We start from the raw sequence: 16,443 nt of genomic DNA on the forward strand, positions 1-16,443 counted from the left end.
CGCTTACCTTTACTCACTAATCCATGCTGATACCCGGCCATCTCACACACACACACACACGCACGCACGCACGCACGCACACACGCACGCACACACACTCACACACACACACACACACACACACACACACACACACACACACACTCACACACACACAAACTAACACACACACACACACACACACAAACTAACACACACACACACACACACACACACACTCACACACACTCACACACACACACACACACACACACACACACACACACACACACACTCACACACACACAAACTAACACACACACACACACACACACAAACTAACACACACACACACACACACACACACACACACACACACACACACTCACACACACACAAACTAACACACACACACACACACACACACACACACACACACACACACACACACACACACACACACACTCACACACACACAAACTAACACACACACACACACACACACAAACTAACACACACACACACACACACACACACACACACACACACACTCACACACACACAAACTAACACACACACACACACACACACACACACACACACACACACACACACACACTCACACACACACAAACTAACACACACACACACAAAAACGAACACACACACTAACACACACACACTGAAACTGAAACTTTGAACTGGAAAAGCTTCGTCTTCAGCTGAAACATTTCAAGAAGGTTAAACGTCTTGAAAATTGTTGCATCAGCTGTAAACATCCCGGCGAAGACAAAAACAGTTCGTTTCAAATTTTATTTGTCTGAGCGCACAACAGGGTCTGATTCACCGTCAGAAAACTGGTCGAGAGATTAGAAAAGAAAGAAAGAAAGAAAGAAAGAAAGAAAGAAAGAAAGAAAGAAAGAAAGAAAGAAAGAAAGAGGAAGAAAGTGAGAGCTTTCAAAACTGTCTCACAGAAATCAGGTTGTTTTAATCACGTTTAGGTGGGAACCAATCAGCAGCCAGCAGTGATGTCACCTGTTGGTTTGTTAATCAAATCAAACAGACACGCCCCCAAAAACAGGTCTTCTTGAATCTTCTTTTCTAATGAATGAGGGATTATTTTCAGATGGACCTCCAGAAAACTAATAAGAAGGAGTGACTTTAGCTAACAACACCGAGATAACTGATGGACACATTTTATTCACTTTGGATTTGATGAGAGAAGTTGAATGGGAGTCTATGGAGCCGGAGGCTTTTTGGAGCCGACCTCTAGTGGCACTCGCTGGTATTGCAGCTGAAGACACTTCTGGATCAGAACCATTTTACAGACCTGAAGCTACGAACTCTTTTATATCCAAACCAGCAAACACAGTCGCTACAGTCAAACTAAATGTTTTTTTTACCTGCGGTGGAGAATCCAGAAAACGAGCTGATGCTGAAACATCTACCGTGGAAACGCTGGTAAATTATCAACCAGCCAGCTGTAAACACCTGATCTGTGATTTCACCTTTGAAATTACTGCTATTGTTTTAAAAATGTGTATATTTTTGCAACTCATGTGTAATATCAGATCATTTTCCTCAATAAATAAATGACCGAGTATATTATGTTTGTCTCTTGTTTGATTGGATTTTACTTTTGTTTTCGATCATATTTCACAAACTTTCAAGAACCATTCTGGTTGTGAGTCAGAAAATATCTGAAACTTTAGTAAAATGAGGACACGTCACTCACGACAGACGCAGCAGCATCCTGTGATTTCAAAACTTCCTCCGTCTTTGGCACATTTGTCCCCGCGGTGGCCAGAACATCGCAGGAAACGTGACCTTTGACCCGGTTCACCGTGTACCAGGACGAGTATCGCAGCAGCGTGATGACGACAGGAGAACATCCTGCTGTCAGAGACATAAACACCAACGGACATCGTCCTCACTGCCACTCGTCCTCCAGCACCGGTCCAACAGCTGTTCCTGACCAGTGAGTCCGTTCATCTGATCATCAGTCGTCTCATTTCACCTGCGTGTTGATTTACATTATAATTATATTACATAACTGTTTAATGAGACGTGCATGTTATTTAGGTTTCATTTGACTTTTCAAAACACATTTTTTTATAGCACTAGTTTGTGGTTGTAAAAAAAAAGATTTTGTCGCATGTATTTTTAATGTAAACTATAAAAATTTGATAAATGTTTACTTTCACTAGATTTATGAGCTTTTATTTAATTAGTGAATTTGTTTTTTATTGTGGATCATCCCTTTCATCATTACACTTGTTGGGTTTCAGATATTCAAACATTACACTCTTCATTATTTGACGTGTGAAAAAGTGGAACTGGTTGATTGATAAACATTAAACTTTTGCGGGTTTTTTTGACAGATTTCTTGCAACAGAAAAAAAGAAGTTGAGAAGAGGAAGTGGCAGATTTCCATTATTTTGAAACTATTCTTTGAGTGATCATAAAGTTTATTTCCCTTCATTCTGCAACCACCAAAACCACAACTTCTCTTGAACTCTGCCTCTGCTGATCTCCCTGCTCCGGTGGGACAGAATCATTTTATTTTGCTCAAATGTTCCCAGAACCAAACTCCACCACACTGTCCAACCTCACCGTGCCTGGAGGTGGAGGTGGAGGTGGAGGTGGCTGCCCGCCGGTCGGTATTCAGCTGGAAGGTGTGATCCTCCCTCCAGTCCTCACCATCGACGTCGTGCTGGGGCTGCTGGGAAACGTACTCGCCTTTTGGATCTTCTGCTTTAAACTGAAGGCCTGGAACCCCAACAACCTGTTCCTCTTCAACCTGGTCATCGCAGACTTCCTGGCTCTCGTGAGTCTGCCGCTGAGGATTGATGCCTTGCTCAGGGGCTACTGGGTGTTTGGAGACGGAGTATGCCGGATCAACCTGTTCCTGATGTTTTCCAACCGCACAGCCAGCATCGCCCTCTTGACCGTTGTGGCAGTTTACCGCTACTTTAAGGTGAGGAAAGGAGGACGGGTGTTCTGAGACTGATCCTCTTCTGACCGTTGCTACGGGAACATTCATGATGTCACCATGGAAACCTGAAAGTGGAGCAGATGTCGGTCCAGAGACGACACTCTGAATACTTCCTCACGAAGGTCGTTGCTTCCTGCTGCTCCAGGTGCAGCACTGCGCTGCGTTCAACAGGAACAGACTCTATTGATCCACCTTCACAATCTGATCAAATCTCAAAATGCTCTTAACATGTCAACAACTGTTTGTGAGGCAGAAGACGAATTTCCAACCAGAACTAAGATAGAGGCGTGATGATAATAACCAGTAAGGTCGCTACTGAAGGCCAACAGACACCCGGCACTTCGCCTGGTTAGCAAGCAGAGAAGAATAATAATAGTTCACTAAAAGTTGGTCATGTTAAAGTGTAATGGATGACTTTGTGAAACGTTGCCTCGTCCCTGTCCTCTCGTTCCAGGTGGTCCACCCTCACCACCGCTTCAACCGCATGACCAAGCGGCAGGCTGCCTACGTGTCGGTGTTTGTGTGGTTGGTGGTGATCAGTCCGCGGGTTCCCATGCTCGCTTACAACCACATCAAGGGCAGCGGAGACAAGACCCAGTGCTTCTTCTTCACCTCCTACAAGGAGGCGTCCCGCGCCATCCTCATCCTGGTGGCCATGCACCGCATCCTGACGGTGGTGGAGTTCATCATCCCGCTGGCCCTGCTGCTGTTCTGCTCCGTCCGGATCTCCAGTTTCCTGAAGCAGCGACAGATGGGGAAACCGGACAAGGTGCGGAAGGCCATGCGCGTGTGCGCCGCCATCGTGGTGGTGTTCATGGTGTGCTTCCTGCCCACCACCGTCACAACCATCGGCGTGTGGATCATCCGCTCGTACCGCCCGTGGGACTGCGCCGCCTTCTACACCTTCACCCAGCTCAACATCGTGTCGCTGGGGTTGAACTTCCTGAACTCGGCTCTGGACCCCGTGGTCTACGTCTTCTCCAGCTCCATGTTCAGGAAGGCCCTGACGGAGGCGATGCCCCGCAGCCTGCGCTGCGGACGCGACGCCGGCGAGAACGCGGCGTCCTCGTCAGGAAGTCAGTCGACCACGGAGCAGGAGCTGAGATCCATGAGGGCTGACAAAGACGGCGAGGCCAGATGAAGACAGTGACCGGACCGGGCTCTGAAATGAGTCCGTTCCCGCTCGGACGTCCTGGATTTCTGTTGTATCGAAGTTATTTTGTGTTTTGTGAATTAAACTTTTTTTGTCGTATCTGCATGTAAAAATTCTTGTCTGCATTTAGCGATTGTCCTCCACTCTTGATGTGCCGATAAAACTTCACATAGATTGAAATGTCATTATTTTGGCTGCGAGAGTCATGTGCATCATTTTGGACTCATTTTCATAAAATACAACTTCAAATTTTAGAAATCTTTTTGAGTTTCTGAGGTCAAACAAATTGAGAAAATGTCCGCGGAATGGCGAAAGCCCTATTGTTTTTCGTAAAAATGTTCTTGGTCGTTCGTCGTCGTTCTTCTTCTCCTTACGTAAAGTGATTTTCCTTTTTGGAGGCTTGATCATCTTTATCAATGGGCCTCGGAGGAGTTTGACAAAGTACAACGTGTCAGAATCGCCCAAAATGGCGACTAAATTCAAAATGGTGGACTTCCTGTCAAGTTGAAGTAACGGTGCAATATAACTTTTTTGTGCGTCTGGGTGTGATACACGTGTCCACCGGATTTGGTGAATTTAGGTAAATGTGGCCGCCGGGGCATCTCTGTAGGGGGCGCTCTCGAGCCATTTGGCCACGCCCACTCACGACTCCACTAGAATACCAAATTTTTCACCGGGAGACAAATGTGTCTTTCATGAGTTTATGAATATGATAAAGCTTCCAAAAAGGGAAATCACTTTACGTAACAATAATAAGGAAAGAGAAAAATAATTCCTTGAATAAACAACAGGGCTTCACACCCTAAAAACCAGACTGGCCTGTCAGACCACGTTCCTTCGCGACAGGCCCGCCTCCTGTTTTACCTCATGAATGTGAACACATCACAGAGATGAAGTTCAGGTGGTGTCTTTGAGGGGAGCTGAGAGAAGGAGGAGGTGAAAGAGGAAGGCTCGTTTCACACACACACATTTCCCTTTTAACAGCATCGTGTCAGTGTGTGATCAGTGTGTGTCGCAGCAGCACCTCCTCCTCCTCATCATCATCATCATCATCACCACCACCTGCAGCATCTCCGGCCGCCCGGCAACACCGTGAGTTTTATTTTAAATATTCCGACTGACACTTCTGATGTTTTTACTTTCATCTCCAAATATTTGTTTCTCTCTCTGTGACTGTTTTTTTTTTTTTTTAATAAATGTTTGGATGCTCCGGTTTTCAGCAGTAGCTTGTGTTTTTCAGTCGTAGACGGAGTCTGTGGTAACTCGTCCGATTCATCAGATAAGATAAGGTGCATTCCTTTAAACACGTTCCCTTTGATCTATTTTTAAATCACAAAATGTTTTACTTCATTACCTAAACATCAACTTCCTGTGTCCCGGCGAGGGAGCCGTTTGGCCACGCCCACTTGCAAAACACATCAGATCTATCGTCTCACCACGCCGGACGTATGTGACACGTTTCGTGAGGTTTCAAGCATCCGTTGACCTTAAACATCAACTTCCTGTGTCACGGTGAGACATCCAACTTTGCCGCATCGTCACGGCGACGCCCATTGACAAAGTCGAACGAATGTCTCAATATATCATCAACTACATGTTTAGGTTATTGTGACCCGACTTTACGTTCATGGGATCAACCAGCTCGACGTAGAATGTGAAAGTATGAAAAGTGTCATTTCCAGTGGCCAACAGGGGGCGCTATGACTATGAGTGAATATTACCCCACAGGGGTCTTCAGGGCGGGGCTGTTATCATACCTGTGATGTTTGGAGAAGGTCGGTCCATGTACATAAGATTTAAAGCAACTCCTAGTTTCATGGCGAGACACTCAAAATGGCCGCCTCTCACGGGCACACACATCGACGGAAACGAATTATTTCGATAAGATTTAATCCCAAACATGTTTTCTATCCAGAGAAACTAAATTCAAGTTGGTTGGACAAAATCCCTCGGAGGAGTTCGACAAAGTATAACGTTTGTCAGAATCGCTCAAAATGGTGACTAAATTCAAAATGGTGGACTTCCTGTCGAGTTGACGTAACGGTGCAATGTAACTTTTTTGTGCGTCGAGGTGTGATACACGTGTCCACCGGATTTGGTGAATTTAGGTAAATGTGGCCGCCGGGGCATCTCTGTAGGGGGCGCTCTCGAGCCGTTTGGCCACGCCCACTCGCGACTCCACTAGAATACAAACTTTTTTGCCAGGAGACAAATGTGTCTTTCATGAGTTTTTGAATATGATAAAACCTCCAAAAAGGAAAATCACTTTACGTAAGGAGAAGAACGTGCAAGAAGAACATCTTTACGAAATACAATGGGCCCTAACTACAGCTTCCTCTGCTCGAGTTCCCTGTAGGTGGTGACAAATGATGTGCACCGTCTAGTGGCCAGATCAGGAACTGCATCAGCTGCTCTGCTCTTCCTGGTTCTTTGAAGTCGTTCAGACTCTCCTCTGCAGACAGAGATCAGGACAACATCAGTGAGAACTGGCTAATGGCTTCATTAAATTACCCAATTTATCTCCATGACAACACAGAACATTTGGGGAAAACAGACTTGTTGTAAAAAGTGTTTCGAAGATTTTTCTCAATTACAAAACAACAGCAATTATAAACTACAGAGTTCCCACTCTGAGTCAAATGTGAAATTCCCTGATTTGGGGGCATGCTTCGTACTGTTGTCATGGTAACGAAGGGCTCCCTCTCCCACATTTTAATACATCAATAGTCATTTTACAAACATCTTGGCTTTTCTTTGGAGTCGTCGAAGCGCTTGAAATGTTGATTTTCCTGCATGTCAGCCTTCGTAAGCAGCTGCAGGAACAAAAACACGTTGACTGAAGTGATTGTTGACGAGCGGGACGGAGATGAAACCACTCAGGAAACAAGTTCAGGAACACCAGATAGAAATTCTGTATAGCGGATAAAAGCTTTCGCCTGATTGCAGGAAATCCATATTTCCGAGGTGTTTCATCTCCTGATCAGGACAGAGTCGGGCCACACGGGCACCAATTCGTGTAAGGTTAAAGTCGTGATCCCTAAAATCCTCCTTCAATCATCTGCCGACCAAGAAATCCCAGATCACTTCATTAAATGGTGACCTGCCAGCATCCTAAGCTTATCAACCGTACAGCAGCTTTGGATGTTGAGACCTGCGCGGCTTTCAGTCGTCTTTGTATTGTTGCCTACGAGCCCATAATGTAACTTTGACTGCTCAAATAATGTGAAAATGCTCATATGTGAAAGAGGCCTGAGCAAGGACTTTCCTGTTATGTCATGGCGTGTCCATATATGGTAGAGGCACTTCCTGTTACTACTTCCTGTACAGGTATATATAAGAAGGAACACAAGCTTGCAGCCTCTCTCACCTCTGTCCCGCTCGCTCTTCTCTTGTCCGCCTTGCAGCTACAACCTTTGCTCTTCAACAAACAACCACGGTGACGTGAGCTTTAGAGATCACAGCCTCTTTGTTGAGAGTTTCTTCAATATCATCAATTTTGCTGCATTTTTGAAATAAAAAACCCATTGAAAAACCAAAAGCATTGCTTAGAATTACAAAGGTTAATCTTCGTCGTACTGTGATTTCGTTCACCTCCTCCAGCCCTTGATCGATACTCAACAGGACACCGGTCTCTTCTAGGTGAGTAATAGTTAATAATAATAATAATAATAATAATAATAATAATAATAACTTTATTTATATAGCACCTCAAAAGACCAAACCATAAAGGTAATGAATACAACAAAACCAAACAAATAACCAAAACGAGCAAATGGAATAGAAAACAAACAAACAAATAAATAAATAAAATAAACAAACAAAAACAGGAACAAAAGAACTGCATAAAAGGACATAAAAGGACGACATCACTTAAAAGCAATTCTATAAAAATGTGTTTTATGAAGTGATTTAAAAGAAGTTAATGATTCTGCGAGCCTCATCTCCTCAGAGGTCGTTCCAAAGTCGAGGGGCTCTGATGGCAAAAGCACGGTGACCCTTTGATTTAAGTCTGGACTTGGGAACGGCCAGAAGGGCCCACCGGAGGATCTAAGGCTGCGAGTTGGCTCATACGGGGCTAACATTTAGTAATGTAGCTCGGGGCCAGACCGAGGCGGGCCTTAAAAGTGATCAACAAAATCTTAAAATCAATTCTAAAACCAACCGGGAGCCAGTTGAGAGGCCAGAACTGGATAATGTGATGTTACATGTACCTATTTTTTATTTATTTATTTATTACTTACTTACTTACTTACTTACCTACCTACGTCCTTCCCTCCCTCCATCCCTCCCTACCTACCTACAGGAGATAAAAGGCCAGATAAAGATAAAAGGCTGGATAAAGGGATAAGAACAACAGGTAAAAACACAGCTGAAACGGGTGCGATGCGGCCACAGGACAAGAGGACAAGAGGACAAGAGGACAGGAGGACAGAAGGACAAAAGGACAAGAGGACAAGAGGACAATAGGACAGGAGGACAGCAAGACAGGAGGCAACTTAACTTTCAACAAAGTATAAATATCCCGTCACATCCAGTTGGAAGTGGAGGACTCATCTGAGTGAAACTATTTTACCAGGTGAGATGATGAGATGAGATGGTGAGATGGTGAGATGATGAGATGGTGAGATGATGAGATGGTGAGATGATGAGATGGTGAGATGGTGAGATGATGAGATGATGAGATGGTGGGATGATGAGATGGTGAGATGGTGAGATGATGAGATGGTGAGATAGTGAGATGATGAGATGATGAGATGGTGAGATGATGAGATGGTGAGATGAGATGGTGAGATGATGAGATGGTGAGATGATGAGATGGTGAGATGGTGAGATGATGAGATGATGAGATGGTGAGATGAGATGGTGAGATGGTGAGATGAGATGGTGAGATGGTGAGATGGTGAGATGATGAGATGGTGAGATGGTGAGATGGTGAGATGATGAGATGGTGAGATGATGAGATGAGATGGTGAGATGGTGAGATGATGAGATGATGAGATGAGATGATGAGATGAGATGATGAGATGGTGAGATGATATGATGAGATGATGAGATGATGAGAATCGAACACACTCGCAGACCAAAACAAAATATCTGAATTTACTTGGGAGACAATTCTTGATGGATAAACTCTGGTCAGCGATACGATTCTGCCGGTTTGATTTGATGAAGAATGGTGGATGAATTCTGAAGTGACCATCATTAAATACATTTGCACATTTCTGTCCACACAGGAAACATGGCCTCACGTATTATGGAGGTGGCCGCTCTGGGTCGGCCTTTCACCGTTGGGATGCTGTACGATGCCCGGAAAGACGAACTCATCCCAGGTAAATACTTATCATATGTCATGGTTAAAAAGCGTAACGAAAATCAAATGCTTCAAGACATTTTTAAAAAGTGTTGATTGAAGGCATTATGAGGGTGGATCAAAAAGTACCAAGATTACTGTGGGAGGAAGTGAACGGGAAGAAGTCAGTTGATTAAACCTGACTGATCTGTTTGTCTTAAGAATTTCATCATTCTTAACTTTGCAGCAGCTTCTGAACTAAATCAAACAGATCCTGACTCTCGTGTTCAAAATACAGATGCTCGAAGGTTGAAACGATCCCTCATGAAGACGCAGCTCTACTGAGCAGCGATATTCCAGTCTGAAGCCCAACGAGCTGAATGTTACACACATTTACAACAACGTTGGGACGCTGTATAAAAATGAGATAAAAACAGAATGTGATGATTTGCAGGAATCAAATTTAAAATGAGAATATATTTCTCTCAAAACAATACAAACATCTTGGTTTCAACATTTGATATGTTGTCTTTAGTCTATTTTCAATTAAATGTGGGTTTACATGATTTATAAATCACATCCTGTTTTTAATTAAACAGCGTCCCAACTTTTCTGGAAACAACGTTGTACATTCAATATAAGTAAAGGACTTCTTCTGACTGTTGTGGAGGTTTCTTACATGAACCGTTTGGTACAATGAGCATTAATTCAAACTTGTTTCATTTTTTTTAAACCAACTTGTTGATCTCGTGTTTTTAAAGGTGTTAAATTGTGGGATGATAAAATTCTGCAAGAGAAGACAGAAGAGAACGATCAGCCCAGCAGCGAGTTTCAAATCACGGCGTCCGACTCCATCGAAGAAAAGTTCTCTCTGCTGGACGTTGACGTGTCGCTGACGGCCAGTTTCTTGGGAGGCCTGATTGAAGTCGGAGGATCTGCCAAGTATCTGAATGACAAGAAGAATTTCCAGAATCAGAGCCGAGTCACATGTCAATACAAAGCTACCACCATCTTCAAACAGCTGCTGATGACTCACTGCGAGGCCAAGAAAACTCAGCAAATCGATGATGTACTGAAGAGTTTGGCGACACACGTGGTCACGGGCATCCTCTACGGTGCGAATGCTTTCTTTGTTTTCGAAAGCCAGAAGTTAGAAGCTACCAGCGTTCAGGACGTCCAGGGCAGCATGCACGCCGTGATCAAGAAGATCCCGTTATTTAGCATCGAGGGGCAAGCTGAGATCAAGCTCACCGAGGAAGAAAAAGCCCTGACGGACACGTTTTCCTGCAAATTCTACGGAGACTTCGTTCTTGAAAGCAACCCGGCATCGTTCCAGGAGGCCGTGAGGGCGTACACACAACTTCCAAAACTGTTGGGAGAAAAGAGAGAACATGGTGTCCCACTGAAGGTGATGCTGATGCCGTTGAAGAACTTTGATTCGACAGCCATCGAGGTGATGGGTGCGATCGGCACGGCGACGTTGAGGAAGGCTCGAGATGCTCTGGAGGACATTCAGCAGCTGAAAATGAGATGCAACGACTGTCTGGACGAAAGAGTCGTCAATCATTTCCCACAGATCCACGAGAAGTTGAGGCGTTTCCAAAAGCTGTGCAACGACTACACGGCCGCCTCCGAGAAAGAATGAACAAGAAGCTGCCCTCCATCAGGGCGGGCGAAGACGACGAGACGGCCATTCAGAAAGTCTTCGATGACAAAGAGAAGTCGCCGTTCTGTCATGAAAACCTGAACAGGTGGATGGAAAATAATGAGAGAGAGGTCAACATCGTCAGGTCCTGTGTGGAGATACTGAAGGGCACAAAGATCGTCTTCAATGAGTCCCAGTTGGACAGAGAGCTTCTCGATGCAGAGGTAGAGGACGTTCGCTGCTTCGTCTTCACCTCCATGGAAACCAACGACCCATATCTGGACACGATGTCTGACTACTTGGATTCACTGGCATCAGAAGGAACCGGTGGATTCCCTCCACCGACCCGGCACCAGTGGTACTTCTCCAGTAAAGTGGTAACCGACATGAAAAAAAAAGCCAAAGCTTTCAATGATCTCGCCGAAGGTCTGAAGGACAACAGCAGAACCCGTTTCCTCGTGGCGGCCATCTTAAATAAACGATATCAAGGAGCAAGCATCTACCACTACAGCAACTCCAACCTGGTCACTGACAACTACTCAAAGCCTGACGTCACTAACGTGGAAAGTGTAAAACGGAGAAGTGATCTGATCCCGTGTAAGTCATTTTTTATATATTTATTTTTCCCTTTCTGTGAAATCACAAACGTTCATGTACCAGCGGTCACGTTAAGGTGCTGATGTTGTTCAAGAGACGACTTCCTCGTGAAGCTTGTTGCTTCGTCAGTAGAGTGAAATACAGTCAGTCTCTCTGTGCGCTCCTCAGTCTGGTGTTGATATTTGAATTATTGAGTTATGGCTGACATACGTTTGGTGAGGTCACTGTTATCTTTGACCATCAAACTCCTTTCAGAAAGAAACGGTGTTCCTGAGATACTGCGTTCACAAGGACGAGAAGTCCGATAGACTTTGACCTTCAATCTATGATTTATCAAATTATTAAACATTTGTGCCAAATCTGAAGACATTCCCATCTCGGCGTTTCCCCTGACATTGTGCTCGTGAGCATGGGGTTGCTGTGAGGTGGCAGCGACCCAAAATCTAAATCAGTTCATCCTTGACTGACAGTGAATGTTTGAGCCAAACTTGAAGAGATTCCCTCGAGGCGTTCACGAGATATCACGTTCACAAGAATGGGAACAGTGGATAGAATGGTTGACCTTTGACCTATGATCCCCAAACTCTATTCACTTCCTCCATGAGTCCAAGTGAACATTTGAGACCAATTTGAAGAAGGTTCCTGAAGGCGTTTCTGAGATGAGCGACGTCAGGTCACAGTGACCTTTAACCTTTGCCCACCAAACTCGAATCCCTTCATTGTTGAGGCCAAGTGAACATTTGTGACTTCTAAAATATCTGCTTTCCGCAGCACGGGTCGACATGAGGTGACAGCGAACTTTGACCTTTGACCACCAAAATTGAACCAGTTCATCGTTGGTACCGAGTGAATTATTGTTTTGTCAAATTTGAAGAATTCTTCCAAAAGGTGTTTTTTGAGATATTGTGTTCATGAGAGCGGAACGCGAAAAAAAAAACATCAAATAGGAACCTTCATTATATTTGATTATTATTAACAAATGTAACTTCTGAACTGTGACTCGATTATGAAATCTGAACATCTGGTTCTCTCCAGATGCCCGTCAGCTCACCTTGGACCAGGACACGGCGAACTGCACCCTCAAGCTGTCCGAAGAGAACAGGAGGGCGACGCACGGCAAGAGGCAGTCCTACCCCGACCTGCCTCAGAGGTTTGATCGTATGCCGCAGGTTCTGTCCCGAGAGGCGCTGACGGGCCGCTGTTACTGGGAGGTGGAGATGAGCATGGACAGAGGTTCAGACGCTGCCGTCGCCGTTTGCTACAAAGGACTAAAGAGGAAAGGGAAAGTGTGCGGGCTCGGCTGGGATCAAAACTCCTGGTCTTTAGGCTTCAAGTGGTCACCGGAACCTCATTTCTACGCAGAGCACAACAGAAATATCTTCACCTACGGTCGTCCCTCCACCGACCCGGTCGGCCGGCTGGGAGTGTTTCTGGATTGGACCGCCGGCACTCTGTCCTACTACATCGTCTCAGGCGACGCACTCAGTCACCTTCACACCTTCCGCGGCTCGTTCAACCAGCCCGTTTACGTCGCCTTCAAGCTCATCAAAAACAACAACTACGTGTTTCTGTGTCTGTGAACTTGGCGTCACACGATCGGCGACGGGGAGCCACGAGCTCCCGTGTTACCACGTTGCGTATTTAAATCACGAACAAAGTTTAAATCTGGTACGTTTACTGAGAAAAAAATTAATAAATAAATGAGTTACTTCTCAAAATGTTGGTGATTACATCAAATATATTCTTTTCAGTAAAAAGCTTATACATGATACATAATGCAGCCCGTTTTGATGTTTTTATGTTTTATGTGGAGCACTTTGAATTTCCTCATTGTTGAAATGTGTATTCGTAGCTTCGGGGTCAGAAAAACGTAGGTTGACACGTGATTTGTTTTTTATATTTTACAATATTTACATACTAAAACATTTATGTCACCTCATTTTGTTTTTTTCAATAAAGTTTGGTTTTAAAGTTTCAAAACAAATGTCTTACTTTACTATAAGACATTATGATAACACTAGGAATGAGCATGTCAAGAAAAATGAGGATTCTAAATTCGCTTGGAAATATTCAATTAAAAATCAGTTTTATAGAATATGAATATGGCCTCTAAACTTGTATCAGCTACGGTTGTTTGCTAAATTACGTCACATTAGAAAGTCCTTACTTGTTTTAAGCCTTCCAGTCAAGTTGGGTGGCCGTTGGAGGAAGATGGAGCCAGAAGACGACCGGAGGAGAATCTTTTAGAAAACTGTAAAAAAGTAATAAACAATGTATAAATACACACACAAACAATATACACAAAATGAATAAATACACCTTGATATGTTGATGGGAAAATAAGAACTTATAGGATCAGGATTGTAAATAATTGTCTATCTGTTGCAGAACATGTGTTTTTATCTTGAGATCTACGACTTCACTCAGTACTATCTACAAACCCAGATGTACACAGGAGTGACGGTCAACTGTTTGTCACACTGTATAAAAGCTGAACTACGGAGGAAGGACTTTGAGCAATGCTGGACATCTTTCTTTGGGTGTACATGTATTTGCTCCTTCTTGCAAGAATAACAATTTCAAACACTGATGAAAAAGAGAAAAGAAATATGACACAGATGAAAATTAATGGGTGGAAAGAATCTGTTTTCTCAGCTTCATCATCTATTTGTAATTTCATCTGTTAAAAAAAAGAAAAAAAAAGCATTTCTCTCCTAACTTCCTGATTGAAAAGTTATTTTTTGTGTTGAAATTATTTTTCTCTCGAATGGAAGAAATTAGCCCACGTGTCAATTCGCCTTCTGTATAACATCAATATAAAATCAAACAGACACTTGGGCTTCACGAAATTGCCAAATAAAATGTATTTTATTATCAGGACATTGTTTTTATTTGATAAGAAACCGGTTGCATGCTGTGATTTCTATCCGGGAAGAGGAACCGGGTGGAGCTACACTTTTTCTGTTTCAACCCATAATGCACTTGTTCTGCGTGTTTGTGCTGCAGCGGGCTACAACAACCTGGAGGTGGCGCAGTACCTGCTGCAGCACGGAGCCCAGGTCAACTCTCAGGACACAGGAGGACTGATTCCTCTGCTCAACGCTGCCTCCTACAGGGTGAGTCTGGAACAACACTCACAAACGTTGGTGGGGTCCAGAATAAATATAAAATGTGATGTTAGTGTTGTTCTGGTAGAGGTCCTTATGATGAGGTGTGTGTGTGTGTGTGTGTGTGTGTGTGTGTGTGTGTGTGTGTGTGTGTGTGTGTGTGTGTGTGTGTCTCTCTCTCTCTCTCTAGGCTTCTTATCCAGTCAATTCAGCGTCTCTTCATCCGCCTCTGCTCGTTATGTCTTGATTTTTCTCGCCCAGCAGTCAGTCAGAGGAGAGAAACAAACGAAAGAAAAACTGAAAGAAAACAAACTCGAATAAACGTCTGTAAATCTGAGAAATTACAGAACAGAAGACAGTTCAGCCCCAAAATCTTGAAGTTTCCTTCATTACCACAGTGATTGTGTGTGTGTGTGCGTGCGTGCGTGCGTGCGTGTGCGTGTAAATCACCCTGGACGTGCTGGTGGAGATGGGTCACTGCGAGCTGAAGGAAATCGGCATCAACGCCTACTGACACCGACACAAGATCATCAAAGGAGTGGAGAGGCTCATCGGCAGGCCGCAGAGTGAGGACACACACACACACACACACACACACACACACACACACACACACACACACACACACACACACACACACTTAAGTGTAGCAACTGTTTTAGTCTTTTTCTGCCTGATTTTACAAACCTCCATGTAACACTGAAGAACTGAAGACTGCTAATCATGCATGATATTGATCTGTAGTGTGTGTGTGTGTGTGTGTGTGTGTGTGTGTGTGTGTGTGTGTGTGTCAGGTCTGAACCCTATCTGACGTTGAACACGGCCAACAGCGGGATGATCCTGATCGACCTCGCAGTCAACAAGGAGTTCCAGTCGGTGGAGAAGGAGGTGATTTCTGACCTCTGACCTCTGGTTGTAATGCAGCAGTCTTCAGTGCTGTAAATACTGCGAACACACATAGGGATGCCACACGTCTTCATATTTAACCTGTGAACACCTGGTTTGTGTCGGTCAGATGCAGAGTACGATCAGAGAGCACCACGACAGCGGCCACGCCGGAGGAGTCTTCGCCAGGTACAACCTGGTCAAGATGAGCCGCCGTCGTTTTACGCTTCGACGTGAGACCAGAGCCGCCGCCCTGACCGGCGTTTTCACCTCCAATGTGTTTCAGATCCAGAAAATCTGCAACAAGAAACTATTGGAGCGGTACAGCCACCGCAGGAAGGAGGTGTCCGAGGAGAACCACAACCACGCCAACGAACGTTAACGGCATCGTACCGACGGGAGAAGAAGTGGAAGTCGTGCTAGCCGTAGCAGTAGTACAAAGGGTGGATCGATAAGTCCAGAGTGTTCCTGAACGCAGCACGGTGATGCACACAGCGCAGCAGGAAGCAACAGCCTGCACGAGGAAGTATTCAGAGTCGTCTCCTGATCAACATCAACACTGAGTTCACCACGCTAATGTGACCGCTGGTACCTGAACATTCGTGACGTCACCATGGAAACCTGAAACTGGAGCAGAGAAACAGCAGATTTTAGGGAACAAAATCTTTAACACGCCTGCTTATAGCTGAATGTTCCTGAGCCCATGCAGTGATTTCCACCACAGAATCGTGGCTGTTTAAAGCAGCTGAAGGCTCAAAGATCACAAACATCCAACATTGGTTTTCAGCTTTG

General features: G+C 44.5%; 1 protein-coding gene and 1 pseudogene across 1 annotated transcript; both read left to right on the forward strand.

The window, feature by feature from the left end:
* Positions 1-2,551: 2,551 nt before the first annotated feature.
* LOC138204583 (hydroxycarboxylic acid receptor 2-like) lies at positions 2,552-4,179 on the forward strand. The gene is made up of 2 exons (XM_069159913.1): positions 2,552-2,956; positions 3,429-4,179. Exons 1-2 carry the CDS (start codon positions 2,552-2,554, stop codon positions 4,113-4,115), a joined length of 1,092 nt encoding a protein of 363 aa, XP_069016014.1. The 3' UTR covers positions 4,116-4,179.
* A 5,187-nt stretch (positions 4,180-9,366) lies between these two features.
* On the forward strand, positions 9,367-13,608 carry LOC138204512 (neoverrucotoxin subunit alpha-like; annotated as a pseudogene).
* The last annotated feature ends 2,835 nt before the right edge of the window (positions 13,609-16,443 follow it).

Source organism: Embiotoca jacksoni, unplaced genomic scaffold, assembly GCF_022577435.1.
Source record: "Embiotoca jacksoni isolate LCO1_2020_lvr unplaced genomic scaffold, fEmbJac1.0.p SCAF_26, whole genome shotgun sequence".
Classification (NCBI taxonomy): domain Eukaryota; kingdom Metazoa; phylum Chordata; class Actinopteri; family Embiotocidae; genus Embiotoca; species Embiotoca jacksoni.